At 40.9% G+C, this 17,363-nt stretch overlaps 1 protein-coding gene across 1 annotated transcript in view; it reads right to left on the bottom strand.

Annotated features, from left to right (window-relative positions):
- Positions 1 to 16,390, bottom strand: part of RANBP3 (RAN binding protein 3) — a 33,343-nt gene extending 16,953 nt beyond the window's left edge. Inside the window, exons 1-4 of the mRNA XM_010007282.1 lie at positions 16,316 to 16,390; positions 7,456 to 7,659; positions 1,816 to 1,852; positions 1,642 to 1,728 (exon numbers count right to left, since the gene is read on the bottom strand). Of these exons, the coding sequence (XP_010005584.1) occupies positions 1,642 to 1,728; positions 1,816 to 1,852; positions 7,456 to 7,659; positions 16,316 to 16,390 (403 nt within the window). The remainder of the gene's footprint in view (positions 1 to 1,641; positions 1,729 to 1,815; positions 1,853 to 7,455; positions 7,660 to 16,315) is intronic.
- Between the last annotated feature and the right edge of the window lie 973 nt (positions 16,391 to 17,363).

Genomic DNA, 17,363 nt, shown 5'->3' with positions numbered 1-17,363 from the left:
CAGGCTCCTCTGAAGGCTTCAGAGTGAAAGCACAGCTTGCACTTCGAGCCAGGCAACTCATGTTTGGACTGTCCTGCAAGGACAAAAAGTCTACAGAAACAAATGAGAGTACCTCAGAGTAATCTGAGGATGTTTCATTTAAGCACAACAGTCAACAAAAGAGCAAGAAAATGTTGGAAGGGAACAGGCAAAGGAGAGTGTTTCTTTTCCACTCTTTGCTGGGACCAGAGAAGCCAGTAGTGAGGAGCTTGGTCCAGGCCCTGGTCAGCAGCTTAGTGACCTCTGGAGTTGTGCACAAAGTCACAGACAATGCAGCTTGCGAGACACAATTATCAGAGCAGATGCATCAAGCGTCACAAGGCAACAATAGCAGGCTGGGGTTTTTTCCTCTCCAACAGCTCACCTTGCATGAGGTAAAGCATGACAATATTTATCAGCTCTTTTAGCATCTATGAGGCTGTGGAAGCAGCTTAAGCAGGTTGAAAAGAAAAAGGAACCTCATCTCTGAACACTGTGACACCAAAAGATGCATCATTTGCCTCTTGCATTCAAGTTTGTGATTTTGGTTTGTTTTGGGTTTTTTTCTGTATTTTCTTCCTCCCTTTAGTTCCATCTTTTCTCTTTTTACTACAGACTGTCTTAAGGTTAAACATGATGGAGGTTTCATGTAAGTAAGATTTCCCTACCTTTAATAAAAAAATAACCTCACAAAAAATTTAAGAGCTTTGAAAAGTAAAAGATTTTCTGTAAACCAAGGCCGAACACTGCCAGCAATATCCAAAGAAGCCTGTAAGGAAGCTATCATTCCAATCAAAGTTGTCACTGCTTGGTAACAACACACATCAGAAGAGAACGAGGGAGTCAAACAGGGAATAAATGACCACATCCAGACAATGTGCTTCACAGAAAGTGGTGAGGCCTTGGACCAGGCTGCCCAGAGAGGTGGTGGATGCTCAAAAAAGGGTTGACATGGTGTTTCATAATATGGTTTAGTTTTTAGGGGTTGTAGGGGGGATGGTGAGACATGATGATCTTGAAGGTCTTTTCCAACTTCGACAACTCTATGATTCTATTTTTTACTGTTCCTTTGTTTTTCTCATCTCCTTTTTTTCAACTAAGTAGAAAACTCTCCAAACCTGCCCCAAGCACTGACATATTTTTAAAATAATTCTCAACCAAAGCTAAAAACTTCATATTGTCTGTGAAGAGTAAGGCATACATTTTAGAGACCATTCCTGAGGGCGAAGGCAAATATCTAACATGACCATGAATTGTAATTTACCCCTGGCCTTCCAGGCCAGTCTTCCTTACTAAGAAAAAAGTAGTATTTATATAAATTTGTTAAGATGTGTCCTGATCACAAGAAATCAACAAGATTTCTGCTAAATTCTTTAAATTTACAGCATAAGATTAAATGCTGAAACTACAAATATATATAAACTTACAACTAGAAAATATGTTTAAAAATGTCTCTATCAACTCCTTTGGGCTTCAATGAATTCGCTAACAGACCATGGACAGAGTCAGAGCACATAGCTGCTGAGGTCTGAAGCCAGCAGTAAAAATGCTGACATGAGTGAGGGGAAAAAAGAATTCTAAGAAGGAAATCCACCTCATACATCATATTGTAACAACATTTACCTGACTGAGAAGGAGGAAATTGAGTTAAGGATGAAGTTCTCTCACGCTTTACAGGTGGACAGTAGCTCCCATCCTCTCGATCAGATTCTGCAGAACAAAAGCATTAGAGAAAATACACAAAGTCCTGGAGAGATATATATTTGTGGCTTTTAATCTTACAATCAAATCTCTTACCATCTCCATCTTCTGGACTTGATCCATCTGCTGATCTCTGAAATCAGATTACAACAATAAAACAAAAATCACACACTGAGCGTTTCACTCTCTTCAGATACATCAAAATGTTTTAATCGTCAGTTTGAAAACTTCTTCTGTTCTGTCAACAATATACACTCAAGACAAAGCATTATTTTTATGACTTTCGTGTAGGCATATTCAGTTTCACCCAGATACTATTAAATAAATTCAAAATATTTTCTTTACAAGGAAGATACCTGCACGTTCATCTCCAAGCACTAACATCTTTAGAGACCACACAACAATCATTACAGTTATTTTCTATATATTGAAAAACAGAAAATGACAAGCTTCAAATTTGGTTTGATTTTTAAAATACCATAGAAGTTCCAATCTCCTGAACATACCCCGTTATTTACAAGTTCATTCCAAAGCACTTTTTCTAATTAATGTAACTGACACTAGCTCCTTCAACAAGAGGAACTGGAGGAATGTCTTCCCAAGCACACTCTACAACCCAGCACTCTGACACTGACAGGAATCAGCTGTGTCTTCCACAGCACCAAGAACAAAACAAGAAGCATAACATGCTACTATCACAATATTAAAGAAGGCTTTGAACAAAGGCTCTACATCTTTCCTGACGATTTGTAGGTCTCTCTCTTCCTCCTTGCTCTGCCAGTTCCTCAACCAATAAAATTCCCTTGTTCCTGCAAGGCCTAATTCCACAATGGATCCCTTTCACTATGGAAGGTGACCAGGGCAGCATTAGCACCTTCATGTCATTACAAAACCTCCTGACATACTGGACCTTCTCCTTAGTCCAACACTACCCTTCCACCCTACTGCTGCTCAGGACATGTGAATATCAGGAAGAACTTCTTTACTGTGAGAGTGACAGAGCCCTGGGACAGGCTGCCCAGAGAGGCTGTGGAGTCTCCTTCACTGGAGACATTCAAAACCCGCCTGGACACGTTCCTGTGTGATGTGTTCTGGGGGATCCTGCTCTGGCAGGGGGCTTGGTCTGGATGATCTTTCGAGGTCCCTTCCAACCGCTAGGATTCTGCGATTCTGTGACACAGACACCTCCTCTTCACAGGGTCTCACTGTAGAGCTTGGCTGGCTGGGGAGGAGCAGCAGCTGAGGGACAGAGCCAGCCCTGTCCTGTCCCATGACAGCAGCCACAATTGGGCACAGAGACACACCAGGGCTGGGCCACACAAGAACAGGCTGAGACTGCACAGGACATCATCTGAAAGACACATCCTGAGTCTAAGAGTACCAGAAAGTACAAAACCTTCTATTTAGCACTGCATATATATTTAGAACCTGGTATCTGTATTTCATGCAATGCTAATAAAAACCCACTTACACTGAGTTTTTTTCAAGGCAATTAAGTTTAAGGGGTTTTCTATTTTGCTTTACATTAACAGAAAAGAACAGCTCTCTCACTAGCATCCTAGTGAAGTACTTCTGAAACCTTTAGCACAGAGAATGAAAAGCTATTCAGAGTTCTGAGACCCCCCCCATGGTTCTATCAGCCCAATCACATTAATACTCTATGTGATGACCCATGCTCTTACTACAGAATTGGTCAATGAATCCACACTACTGGAAGATGGTCTTATTAGGCATCTCCCTTGGTGACATGTCCCAGTTTCCCAAAAGATAAGGTTAAGATGGAAAACCATGATGTCATCTGTTTGAGAAACCAGCATCTGAAGTCAGAAAAAATTGTTGTACACAGTAAGTGTTGTCACATAAACCAGGCATATTTTTAAATTATAGCAGAAATCCTGAAAGCAGAAGAAAACCATTTTGTAAAAAATAATTATAAATGCAATTGCAGATTTCCATGTGCAAAAATTCTCAAATGTCAAAATGTGGTTTCCCCTTGACCTCCAAAAACTTAAGCTGTTATTGAAGCTGTAAGATACTGAGGGCAAAGCAGACCCAAGTATAGCTCTCTATTTCCATGCTTCCTAGTCCAAGAGTTTTAGGAGATGAAAGCTATGCAAGAGTCCACACACCAAGTTACAGCAGTTACTGACATTGCCAATCCCAGTCAAAGCAGGTGCTGCACAGAATTAAAAGGACTTCCCTTTCTCTCAAATGTCTTTTTTTTCCTACATAGGTACCTAAAAATCTAGATAATTTGGTTTGCTACCTCCCATCCTTACCCATTCATACACTGCTCAGACTGTCAATTATTGCTTGGGGAAGTTGGGACAGACCTTGCAAATAACCTGTCTTTAGTGGCAGGCTGGATGGGGCTCTAAGCAGCCTGATCTAGTGGGAGGTGTCCTGCCCATGCAGGGCAGTTGGAACTCTATGATCTTTAAGGTCCCTTCCAACTCAAACAATTCTATGATTCTAACTCCCACCTGAAAAATTCAACAACAGTTTCAAAATTTTCATAGACTCAGGAATTTAAAGGCCAGGAAACAAAAAAGTCAATCTCTTGGGTTGATCCTCAAGCACAGAAAGGCCCTTCTTTATGTTTCTCAGTAATTAAAACTGAGCAGTTAAGATACCCAGGCTTGATTTTCTGTTTTCAAATGACTGAGAATATGCACAAGTTACCCCATCAATTTTAGTACACTCAGCATTCAGTAAAAGACACACACCACTGTTTCCTTGCTTTTATTTAAAAACTTGCTATTGATATTCACTGCCCATTACTTGGGAATTCACCTCTCAGGTCTCCTCAAACCTGGGATAAACTTCATGTAGGAAACTTTTTGCACTATAATAATGTTTCCACCCATGACTCACTCTTACAGAACTTGAACAAGATTCCTAAATCCTCCACAGTTATGAAAAAAGCTTTCAAGAAAATAAAGTTGTATATTCACATGATCTAATGAAGTCTGATTTCCCACAGATCCTATCTAGATGACAAACAATGTGGAATTACCTACAATGAGAAGGCAAATGCTTGAAGCAGCCAGATGTTTTCTCTCCTCTTTAGTCTGCCTCTTCCCACAGACTGTAGAGGAATCCAGAGCTGAGATCTCCACACCCCCCAGTGCCCCTGGCACAACCTGACAGAGTCAAAGGTAGATGGCAGGGGATGAGAACACAGATAACCTGTATTAGCATAAGCTTCATCTTCTTATGAAGCCCCACTCTAAAGTAACTGCTGCAGACAGAAGTTGCTTATGTGAGTGAAGCTGGGAAGACTAGACAAAACCAAGGAGAATACCTGCATGAAAACAGTTTACTTGACAGGCTGGAAAAAACATCAGATTACAACTGGATGACATGTTTTACATAAGCATACAACACAACCAAAATGAAAGCCAGGACCATCTCACCCTATAAGGAAGCACTAGGGTGACCCAACTTCTCTCCGTTCAGTTCTTTGACATTAGAACCTGAAGAGACACTTAAACCAGTAACATTAAAATCTAGCCTTCAATTTACTCCTCACTTAAGAAGAGAAGCCACCTTTCACTTACTCCCTCCTCCCCCTACTTTTAGAAATCCAGGTAAAGAAGTTACAGTTATTGCTAAATAGAAGCTCCTACAATTCTGACAAGTTTCTGATTAGCCAAATTACTTAAGACCTCCCAACTTTTTAAAAGTACAAATGAAAGCAATTAACAATCCCCTACTGAAGTACAAACATTGCTTCTTTACACCCATTACTTCCTCACACAGTTGCTAGAATAAACTGAGAACTTAGACAAACTTCCACAAATTTGTCAGTTTTTGTTTATTCACAAAAAAGATAAAGAAACAGGGATGGCCAGGGAAAATTCAGGTCAAGCAAAAAAGTCCATGTTTAATTAGGTGAAATCTGTAAGAGTACACTTCCAGTGTTCATCTATGAAAAATATATTTAAGATGCAAAAAGTCATATGCAAAAAGTCATACACAAAAAAGGAACTTCAGAGAATAGCACAGCAAGTCTGCAATCCTGACACTCTGCACATCCACAAGCATTACTGAACTGCCATGGCTGTTGCTTAAAAGCTGTTCCAGAACCTCTTCAACAATGCAGTCCTGCTGGCCCTGGATACCTGCTGCTGTAGGCTGGCTTTGGCTGAGCTCAAAGTCAAGACATCTTCACTTACTCTGCAAGAGGCTCCACCTCTGGCCACAATGTGGTCATATCTCAAAGACACCTCCCTGTGCATGTACAAACACCACTGAGGAATCAAGAAACACAGTTTCTCTTCTTCAGAACCAGTCTTAATCCATCATTGTCCCAAGGTCCTGGGAGGATTACATTTTTCTCCAGCAAACCAGTATGAGAAATCTGAAGAGGCATCGACCTTCACTGTACTTCAAGGTAAGAAAGAGCTTCACTCTACAAAATCAGGACACTTGGAAGACTGTTTGCCAGGGCAATGTGACTAGACTGAGCACTGTCCCGTTCCATAAAGTGAATGGAGTAAAGCTCAAAGATGCATCTATCGTGCGCAGCCTGCATATATTCCCCAACAGCATTTCTGGTCCTTTCATTTATTTTCAGACATGGGTCAACTGAGGTACAATTTTCAGCTCTTCAAGAACAAGTCTAAGATAATGGCCACTTGCTGCAGTTTTCCTGAACATCTGGTTAACACAGTTCTCTTGGCCAGTTCTAGTAACACTGGCAACTTCAAGTTACAGAAAACTGACATTGAAGAGTATGGCTCCATTTACCAGATATATTTTAAAATATTAATCCTTGAAAACTTTAATATTCAAAAAACAAATTGAAATGGAAAAATTTGTGCAGCAGGTCAGTAAACAACAGTCTGGACTAAGATGCTTAGCCTACAGCTGTTTGTACCTTGCGATGACCATCCATCCAGCACTGGGTTTACTTGGAACAGCCCATTGTTGAAAAAAAAAAAAAAACTAGTGCAAGAAAGGGTGCAGGTGTTGTGTGGAGCAGCCTAAACAGGCAAGGACCTACCAAAGAGTACATGTGTGTGTGGTCACAATGAGCAGCGACATTCACCTGCACCAAGGAAACATTGTCCATCAAGCAGAAAGATTAGGAACACTTTAAAAATTGCTCTGAGAGACTGTATGGTGGTCATCATTTAATCACCCAGACTTTGAAAAAATACTTTGCTGTACCACCAGTATAAAGATCTTAAATTAACAGCACTGACAGCTTTTCCTACCTCAACGTAATGGTTGTTTGGGTTTGCTCCCCTTGCAAAGTACTTAAAAATTCTGCTTTAGCACCCTTCTTGCTGCTTTTCATCTGCTAAGTACATTACATGTTGGCATGACAAGGTCCTGTTTGTATCCAGTGGAAACACAGAATTAGCTGCCCACTCTGTCAAGCTGCAGCATTATGGCTCAGAGGGAATAAACAAGCTAACTGTTTAAAGGAAATCCCTCATGTGTACCCACTTCTCACTCATTTAGAGGAGCTTTATCCTTAGCAAACACAGTTTACACCCTACATTTTAAAACTGATCCTTGACATGTTTTCTATAATTACACCCACTAGGGAGTCCCAAACAAATTTCATTTCTACTAATTGGAAGCTTACAGGGGACTAACACCAGAGATCAAAGACCCAGACAGCTAGTGAGCTGCTCTACCTGAAATTAACAGATTCCTTCTAGAGGAAGGAACATTTTTCTTTAATCTCTGAGCAGCAGAAGTACTTGGTAGGTTCACACTTACCCCTGCCAGTTCTTGTTGAATAGGAGCAAGCTGGGCTTCAGAAGCGAGACTCAGGGAAGCACTGACTGAGGCAAGAACCGGAGCAGGATGCTCAGAGTCGTGCTCACCAGCTGATCCTCTGTGACCCAGACCATGGTGGGGGGGCTCAACCTCTCCCTGTGGGTCCTCGCCTGAATCCGACAAACCTTTTTGCTCTGCAGGGGACTGGGAGCAGAAAAGACAACGTCCCTTCAATGCAAGGCTGCAACATGAGAGAGCAGTCGTTCTAGTGAGAAGACCTGCTAATGCCTTTTAAAACTCCACTGTTTTCACCTTAGGGCAGGAGGAATTGCTTGTAGCTTGGACACCAACAAAAACTTTCACAAAGCAGGGAACAGACTCTGCTTTCTTTTTTGTAAATTAAAAACTTTGAATGTCTATTTCAAGGAAGGGGTGCCAGGATAGCTAGTGCACACTCATGGAATTTGATATTTGCTGAACTTCTGCCACAGACTCTTTACATTTCTTCAGATCAATTAATGCTGCAAGTCCCCACTTTACCATATTCTGTACATGTCTGCAGAATGAAAAAGTTAAAGGCTTCGAGTCTCAACAACTGTATTCTGGTAAGGAACTAAATTATAGTCCTTTGGATAATATGCAGGCCAAGGATGTCCTCCCATCTATAATCTGTTGGCTGAACCTCCTGGTGTCTTATTGTGAAGTATCTAGACAATCAAGCAGCTAGGTGAAGATGCCACTCAGAAGAGCTTAAGCTTGGCTTGCTCTCAGAAAACATTCAGTAGAATGCAGAGAGATTACAAATGGTCCCCATTGCCCAGTCTGTGCAATGCAGTGAATAAACATTAAAAACAAATAGCAGCTTTTAAATATTAAGGTCCCAAAGTTCTTCAGCCATGACTTTTGGCCTGTGCTCAAACCCAAGAAAGTATTAAAAGACAGCAACACATGCAATTTTATCAGCAGATTCAGTTCAAAGAAGTTACTCAAGTTTTAAATGTTGCAAGTATCTACCATTAAGGCTCAAAATAGTCAAAATATATTTAGTGGGGCTATGTCAGGAAACCCGGGGACACTCAGTTTTCTTATTTTAATATAAAGCTGTCACTAACAGATCCAAACACTAACTTAAAACCCCATAGAACAGAAGAGGCATTAAAGAAACATTTTATCACCAAAAAGTAAACCAAGTCTAGCAATGCTATTCTTACCTCTTTGGCTCAGGAACTGCGACTGGCCAGAGCAGTTCATACAAAAGACATTGTATTCATACAGAAAGACAAGGGGTCACCACCTCCACTCCAGGTTTTACACCCATTACTCCTAGTCTCTCTTTTCTGCTAAGCCTCACTTTCAAAGTTAACAGCATTCCAAACATCACTCAAAACTGTTTTTTTTTCCCTTCAAGGGGAAACAGCCATAAAAAAGTACAAGTCACAAGTTACCTGCATCGCACTAACTACAAAGGCAAATAAGCGAGTGAGCAACATCACTGAAGATCAAACTCTTCTCATGGCTTATACCACAAGTGTCCTCTGGTTCTCCACTACCCCAAATCCTCCCTAAGTACCTCACCACACAAACCTCTCTCCCCACACCTCTTCCATCTGCTAAACCTCCTCCAGCCACACATGGGGCCAGAGGAAGGGAGCAGGGCTGTGCCTGTGACAGCTGCTTTCCCTCTGCCAGGGAGGGCATCTTGGCACCCAGGCAGGTTTCTAGTTTTCAGGAAACATGCAGAACAGTTTTAATATCTCAATCTCTATCACCTTATCAACAGTTGTCAGAATCTGCAAGCTCTCAGCAGGCTGATCAGAAGACAGCCAGCAACATAACCAACTGTGCTTGCCTTCCCAGCTGAAAGGCTTCCTACTTCTCCAGTGGTCTGGGGACCTACAGCAGAAACAAACCTCAGCCCCAGTCCAGCTCCTGCACCAGTGATGGAGACTACCCTGCCACTGCTCACACAGCCTTTGAAGACAGAGAACTCTAAAAACCACACTGGGGGAAATGCTGAAAGCTACAACCAGAACAGTACTAGGAATGGGGATGGGCAAGACTGTCCTTGCCAACAGCCAGAACACACCTCAGATGAGGTGACCATCCCCAGGGAGCTGGAGACAACAGGAAACAATTAGGAAACCGAGATAGACTGTGGGGCTGAAGATAACTAAGAAGATTTAGTGCGCATAAGAAGCAAAATAATGCATAGGAAGAGGATACAGAACTATTTCCACATAAAGACAGCTAGGTATCTTCTTATTCCTCAGCCATAACACACAAAATTTGGAGGGAAAAGGCATAGGAACATAAGGATGAAATGAGTGGCATCTAGGATGGCAATGCAGGGACTCCCACAGAGGAAGAGCTGGAAGGCATCCAATTAAACTAGGCTATAATGAGTTCAAAAAAAACATGAAACCAAAGGAGACAAAAGGCTCACCTTGCTGAACCTCTTGCCAGAGGTTCATGCAGATGGTAGCTGCTCACATGCTTGGCTTCAGCAAGAAATGGGAGAAATTCAAAGAGGGAAAAAAAAAAAAAAAGGAGCCTTACCAGCAACTTGCCTTGACTTCTAACACAGATCATAAAACTGCTAACAATTCAATTGCTAGAGGCAAGAACATTCAATACACACTCATGCTATAGGCTCCAAAGTGGAAACAACAAATTATTCTGCAAATAATTCATATCAATACAGTTTAGAATATTTCAATGGAGGCTAAGTAAACATGGATCAGATTTTAGTAACTCTTGTACCATGTGGCAAGTATTTTAAAAGGTGAAACATGCAAGGTAACCTTCTGGCATAGATCTCACTTATATCCTAAATAAAACTGGAATTATATTCCAAGACTTTGAAAAGAAACAAACAAAAATAATTATTGCAAATCACCACTTTTATGCTGAAAAATCTGATGCCAAGATGAGCATTTCTTGGCCAAGTCAACACAAATTTATATTATTTTAAAAACAGATATTAAATTGATAAAAAACTACTACTAGCTTCAGAATTTTGTGAACTATATGGTTTACGTCATGGAAGACAAAACCAATAAAGGCCTCAAGGATCTGCCAAACCAAACTGCTCCAAACAGAAGTTTGTACAGGCTGTTATTAAAAACTCATATCCAAGGGAAACCCTTAAGCTTCTAAAATTCATTTTAGTCTTCAGTCATCCTTACTACTGAAAGTGTTTTCTAATCTCTCAACTTTATAAATTCCAATACAAGTTCTTGTTCAAAGTTCTTTGCAGCTGGTGAAGAACAGTCCATTCTCTGCCTTTTTTGCTGTAATGTTTTATGTCTGTGATGATTTCTGTCTCTCCTTGAGCCTCTTCTTCTCTTGAGGAAACATTTCTTGTAAGTACAGCTCTATGGAGAACTTGGCAGGAATCTGCTCCTGTCTCTTAAATACTATGGCAAAGATCAGTGGAGGGATTAACGCTGAGATCAATGGATGGATTAACACTGTTTGGAAGCCACCTACACAAACTCACCTTGCTCAGCCAGATCAAAGACAGATGTTCTTAAAATGCAAAAATAACACACCTAGAGTAAACACAAAAATCTGCCTTGAGATTTGGCTTCCTCTGCATTGCAGTAAATAAGGAGATACACAAAGAAATACATAAAAACTGAGATTAATACGATGCTAAGAACACCAAATATAGGTAAGGAAATAATAGTCCATTTTGTAAAGATAGGCACAAACACTCTTGGGTCAGTTTTTCCTCACAATTCTAAGTTGTGGTATATGTCTCCTTTCCACATTCTCCCCAACTAGCACCCATGTCTAATGGCCCACAAAGACTACTAGCTCTTCCCTAGTCCATTGATGTAGTCACTCCAAAATATAAGGCCACTAGGTTGGCAAGGCAAAACTTGCCCTTGGTGAAATCACCACGTTGGTGTCTCAAATCACTTCCCTGTCCTTCATGTCCCTAGCACAGCTTCTAGGAGGATCTGTTCCATGATCTCTAGCACAGAGATGAGGCTGACAGGTCAGCAGTTCCCAGGCTCCTCCTTTTTAAAGATTTTCTCATCATCCACCTCCTCAAACTACCAGAAAACAGGCATTTCCAGATCATACTTTGTCAAACCAGGACTTCAACCAACTCCTACTTTATGTATTGTCTAATATAACTGTCTCCTTTCTAAACTCATGACCTTGTTTTCCAGGCTACATGGGAATTTCATCCTTCTAATCACTTAAATAATTTTCACAACTCCAGATGTATTTTTAAAGGTCCACAGTTAAAACCATTATAACAGAACTTACAGCTTAAGGACATAAAGGACAAGTACCCCTTGACCTTTAAGACCCAGGTGCCAGTGAGCCCTTAAACTCTTTGCATTATTGTGCAGAACCACTTAGGTACAGGATATGACCCAAATATCACATAACTTGTTTTCCTCCAGAGCCACCCTTAAAAGCTCACCATGAACAAGTCACCTACAGGAAGCAGAACACTGATCAAGACTAGTTATAGAACAAGCTAGATATGAAGTCTTCTCTGCATCCTACCATTTCCCCCAACACAGGCTGGTGGAAGGAAGAAGACAAGGTATAAGCTACAGAACAGACAATGGATTGATTTAAAGTGCAAAAGTATTTTTTAAATCCAAGTTGAGTACCTTTTGTAATTCCCATGACTAGGAAGTCAGGATGAGCTCAGCATTGTCAGAATCTATGAGTGGAAGGTGACATTTTTGGACAACTTGCTTATTTACAACACTACTGGTTACATTTGTTTCATAACTACTTAAAAATGTGTCAATGCAAGAAAGACTTCAGAATACTTTGCTCTCAGAAATGCGTGTTAAAAGTTAATGTCATAAAATGACAACAATTTATCATAGAAAATGTTGTATCTACCAAAAACTTTAATTAAAAAATACTATGAAAAGTACTGTATAATTAATGTATAATGTATTGGGATAGATAATGGAGTAACTAATATTCTATGCTTAACACAGCAAGGTTAGGATTTTATGTTGCTTTCAGATCTTAGCAACTACAAGTCTTCCTCATCTGATGAAATTTTCTAACTCATGTCAGAACCAGAAGCTCTGCTTGTCAGAAAAATTAATAGCAGTGTATAAACGAGGAAGATATTTGGATGCTAATATTCAGATATTTGCAAGAACTATATTTCACCCATTGTAAAAATAGAAAATAGTTTGCAAAGAGTTAAGGAGATAGGAAAATGAAAATGGAGATTCACTCGACAAATGTGGTAAGAGCCAACATTACACCCACCATTAATTTCTACAATAGAAATCAGAACACATTGACTAGGCCTGCCTTTTTAGCTGCAAAATAAAACAACCAGAATCTCCTTATTGAAAATAAAATTAAGAGGCATCATTGTGAACACCATGCATTTTTTGTCCCCTCTAAATAAAGACTACAAAGTGCAGGTTCTGATGTTTTACTAATCAGTCTACAACCTTAGCTGGAACAACCAGCTAAAATAGCTTCCAGCCTATTTATGCTGCAATGCTTTCTGACTTCTAATGTACAAATATAAGTCTGAAACCTTACAAGCACAAACTTAAGTACAGATTTATTGGGAAAAAAAAAAAGATCTTTAACTTCACAGTAGACAACACTAGCTCCAGAAAGGCCAGTTAAGACCACTGAACAATATCAACCCAGCCCTAGCACTGAGGGCCTGTAGACACTGCAACAAAAGAATTCCGCTCAGGATGTCCTGTTTGACGCAGAAGAGCTTTAGGCAAACATCTAAACAGTCATCGTGGACAGCTAATTGAATACACAACACAATGCCTTCTCCTCACTCTCAGTCTGTGGTCAGATGGTTGTGTTGGCACTGAAAAGCTGCCATCAACACTGCTTACAGCTCCAGAAGCAAGTCAGCTTGACTAGATAGATATTTTGCTAAATTAAAATTGTAATTTACATAGAATGATAGAATCTGCTGAGTTGGAAGGGACCCATTAGGATCACGAGATGCAACTTTCTGCCATTTCTCCCAGTCCTGTCACTGCTCACAGGAGTGAAGAGATCAGGACCTGCCCCATCTCTTCCCCTCCTGAGGAACCACAGACTGCAATGAGGTCACCCCTCAGCCTCCTCTTCTCCAGGCTGAACAATCCCAGTGAGCTCAGCTGCTCCTCATAAGTCAACCCATCCAGACTCTTTCACATTCTCATGGCTCTCCTCTGGACACTCTCCAATAGCTTGATGTCCTTTTTATGGTGTGGTGCCCAAACCTGCAGGCAGTGCTCCAGGTGAGGCTGCACCAGAGCAAAGCAGAGCTGGACAATCACCTCCCTGGAACGGCTGGCAACGCTCTGCTTGATATAGAAATTACATATTTTAGAATTGTGTTGTTTGGCAACTGTTTTGAAGTTACTTTTGTATTTTTTTCAAAATAGTGCTCTAGAAACAACTCATCTGCTAATATTTTTTTAAAAAACTCTAATAAGGATAATCTTTTGTGGCAGACAATACCCTAACCCAGACGGTTTGTGTGGATACAGTAACAGAGTTAACTGTTAACTGGAACACTCAGCTGGTAGTCTTTCCATAAATACAGTCAGAAGTCTCAACTAGTGTGTAACCCAAGTTACCTTTTCTTTATTAAGTTGATTAAGGGGACACTCAGCTGGACTGACTGCCAAATTCTGATATATCCAGCATGAATTAAGTGGCTGTTACTTTTGGCTAACACAATATTCTGACTATTACTATTGTATTAACACTACAAAATCCAGCTACTGGCACAAGCAACAAGCAGGCTTTCGCCCTTCATTTAATAAAACAGTAAGAAGCACAGCACTGATGCTTATCTCACTCCAATCTCAAATCCACACAGTATAAGCTACTAAAATCACTACTAACCATGCTCCTCCCCCTTGTTAAGAAAATTGTACCTCAATGACAGATGCCACTGGTAGACTCTTCATGGTCTGCCACAAGGGACAAGCCCTGTTGCCCAGCTAAGCCAGACCAACTTCACACTCAGGCTGGCCATGGAGAGCCCCCTTGAGCACCACCACCACTCAGGATTTAGATCAATTCCTAACTCATTTCTAACCCCTGGGCCTTCCAGACACTTGACTAACACTCAGGCCTGTCACACACAGTCCCTGTGACCCACCTCACAGAGCCCTCAGCATCCTCAGAGGCATCTGGGAAGACTCAAGCACAGATCTCTCTACCTGGAACCCTAGGTCCTCTCTGCAAGCCCAAAGAGACAATAAGCCTTTAGTTAAGATTTTTTACAAATATTTTCTTGAGACACACTAGAGTGCAACAGATCTGTCCCACAGCCCAACACAGGAGCTTGCACAGCTGAATGTTGAAGGCAGGCACAAGGGGCAGGCCCCTTGGACAAGATGGGCACTTTGTGCTGAAGCAGAAACTACAACAGGAAAAAGCCTGAAAGCACAAGACCTGCCATCTTAGCACTGAAGGACCAGAGTAGCAAACAAAGGACACAGGACCACAGTGCTCTGCCTGGGTTGCACACTGGTATCATCACTGCTTCCAGACTGACTGTGGTAGCATTATCAGGTTGCAGGACCCCTGGGGGGAAAACTCACATGGTGCAACTCAGAAGGGACCTCAGGAACAGTCTAGGCAACAGCAGGTGACTGGGAGCTGTTTCCTAGGACAAAACTACGTGATCCAAATAACACTAACACTCCTTTCATTCCAAAGTACACAAACAGTCCTTGCAAAAAATTCCATTGGAATAAATAAATCTTAAATACTTTTGAGATATTCGATTATCTAGTAACAAAGAATAGCAGATATAAATACTTTCCGAGCTGACAAAAGATTAAGATCCTCCTGAAGAATATGCCTACTAACCCTGAAAGAAAGTTAGACACTGGTACGTGTTCCAAACCAAAGAAAACCTGCAAAATGGTTGAAACAAAGGCTATCTTGATTTGTTTTTCTTCCCAAATATTTAACAGCTTTTATTATTAAAATCACACAATATATAGAGATTCTTATTATTTTCCTAGTTATATTTTTGCAATATAAGAAACTGGAAGGCTTATTGTTTGGGGAAAAAAGGGAAAACTACACCCTAGTGCTCATACATAACATTTTTCTGTGTCACTTTTGAAGTGACAAGAAATACAAACTACTGCACTCACTCACACAGCCATGGTTTTCCATTACAACTATTTCAATTTGATAGCAATTTCTGTTAAATGGAAGGTCCTGCTCCTTCCTTCAACTCTTATTTCTCTCCTGAGCTCTACTCCTGCAGCCACAGGATGAGCTGTACCAGCTTCTTCGTTCAGCACAAGTTCAGCCACGAACACCTTTACACAGTGGTGTGGAACCACCACAGACCTAAAGCCAGGGGACAGGACCACTAGAAACGGGTAGAGGGACAGGTGAGGGAAAAGAATTACCATTTCCAAAGTAATGAGACACTTCACAGCTTACTAACCAAGGATATGAGACACACGTAAATATACTGAAGTGAAAATACAGACATGAAAAGCAAAACCTACACCATGGCTTTCTTTGCTTTGTCTTAACTCTGTTATCAGAAAAAGAATTTTTATCATTTTCTCATGCAACTGCAATTGCCAGCACTCCTTTGTCACATTCTCATTTCAAATTACAGCTCTGAAGATACTTTTTCTCCCCAATTTGGTCTGTGTTCTGTCTGAAAAGCTACTCATTTTATGCCACCATTGTACATCTTCCCACCTTTAGCCCTCTAGTACCTCTTCACCCTATGTCCATTAACAACTTGAATGTTCTATTATCCATCTTCAACTTCAAAACAATACAAAGAGCTGCTCACCATGGAATGAGTCAGGGTTACAAAACAAACAAACAAATGGTATCAACATCTCCTTACCTTCTGTGCTTTATCCTTCTGAAATACAAAGACAGGTGGAGCAATGGCAGGTTTTTCTGTAAAAAGAGAAATCATTGGGGTTTTTTCCAACCACATTCATTGTTGACTAATATGAAAATGTTATGTTCTATGATATTTTTACCAACAATGAATCCCTAAACCAGTTAAATCTCAGTTACACAATTGTTTCCATTCCTTGCAATATGTAATTATAAGGACTGGATCTTCAAAAGGGAAAAAGGAATGTTTTAGGAACAACAATACAACTGGTAACCAAATGCTATGTGTCTTTTCCCTCCAGACCTCTCTACTTCAAAACAGTAGCTTTACTCTAGTCAGGGAAATCAGCAGAAGGCAGCCACTTTGCTGCACCAGTATACTTTTAAACAGACCACTTTTGCAGGTAAAAGCTTTTCCTTGCACATAGAAACATGCAAATGCAAAGAAGTTTAGCTGTGCACACCTACATACCCCTTTCTTAAAGGTCACCTAACTCTGGCACTGGGTTATACTTATATTTCATTGTCACTGAAACCTTTAGAAACATCCTAAGTCTTCAACACTTGCGGGCCTACAATTTAAACAAAATATTCCATGCATGTTTGAGACCTCATTTGGAGTATTGTGTCCAGTTCCGGTCTCCCCAGTTCCAAAGGGACAAGGATCTACTGGAGAGAGTCCAACACAGGCTACAAGGATGATGGACTGGAACACCTGCCTGAAAGGCTGAGAGACCTGGGGATGTTTAGTCTGGAGAGAAGACGGAGAGGGGACCTAATGAATGTCTCTAAATACATGAGGGCATCAAGAAGGCAGGGGCAACCTCTTGTCACTTGTGCCCTGTGACAGGACAAGGGGCAATGGATTCAAACTGGAGCCCAGGACGTTTCACCTCAACATGAGGAAGAGCTTCTTTCCTGTAAGGGTGACAGAGCCCTGGGACAGGCTGCCCAGAGAAGTTCTGGAGTCTCCTTCTTTGTAGACTTTCCAGATCTGTCTGGATGCCTTTCTGAGTGACCTGCCCTAGTATTTAGTCCTGATCTGGTAG

Source organism: Chaetura pelagica, unplaced genomic scaffold (genome assembly GCF_000747805.2).
Source record: "Chaetura pelagica isolate M959 unplaced genomic scaffold, ChaPel_1.0 scaffold441, whole genome shotgun sequence".
Classification (NCBI taxonomy): Eukaryota; Metazoa; Chordata; class Aves; order Apodiformes; family Apodidae; genus Chaetura; species Chaetura pelagica.
Note: the sequence above shows the minus strand (reverse complement) of the source record. Positions and strands in the feature narration are given on the sequence as shown.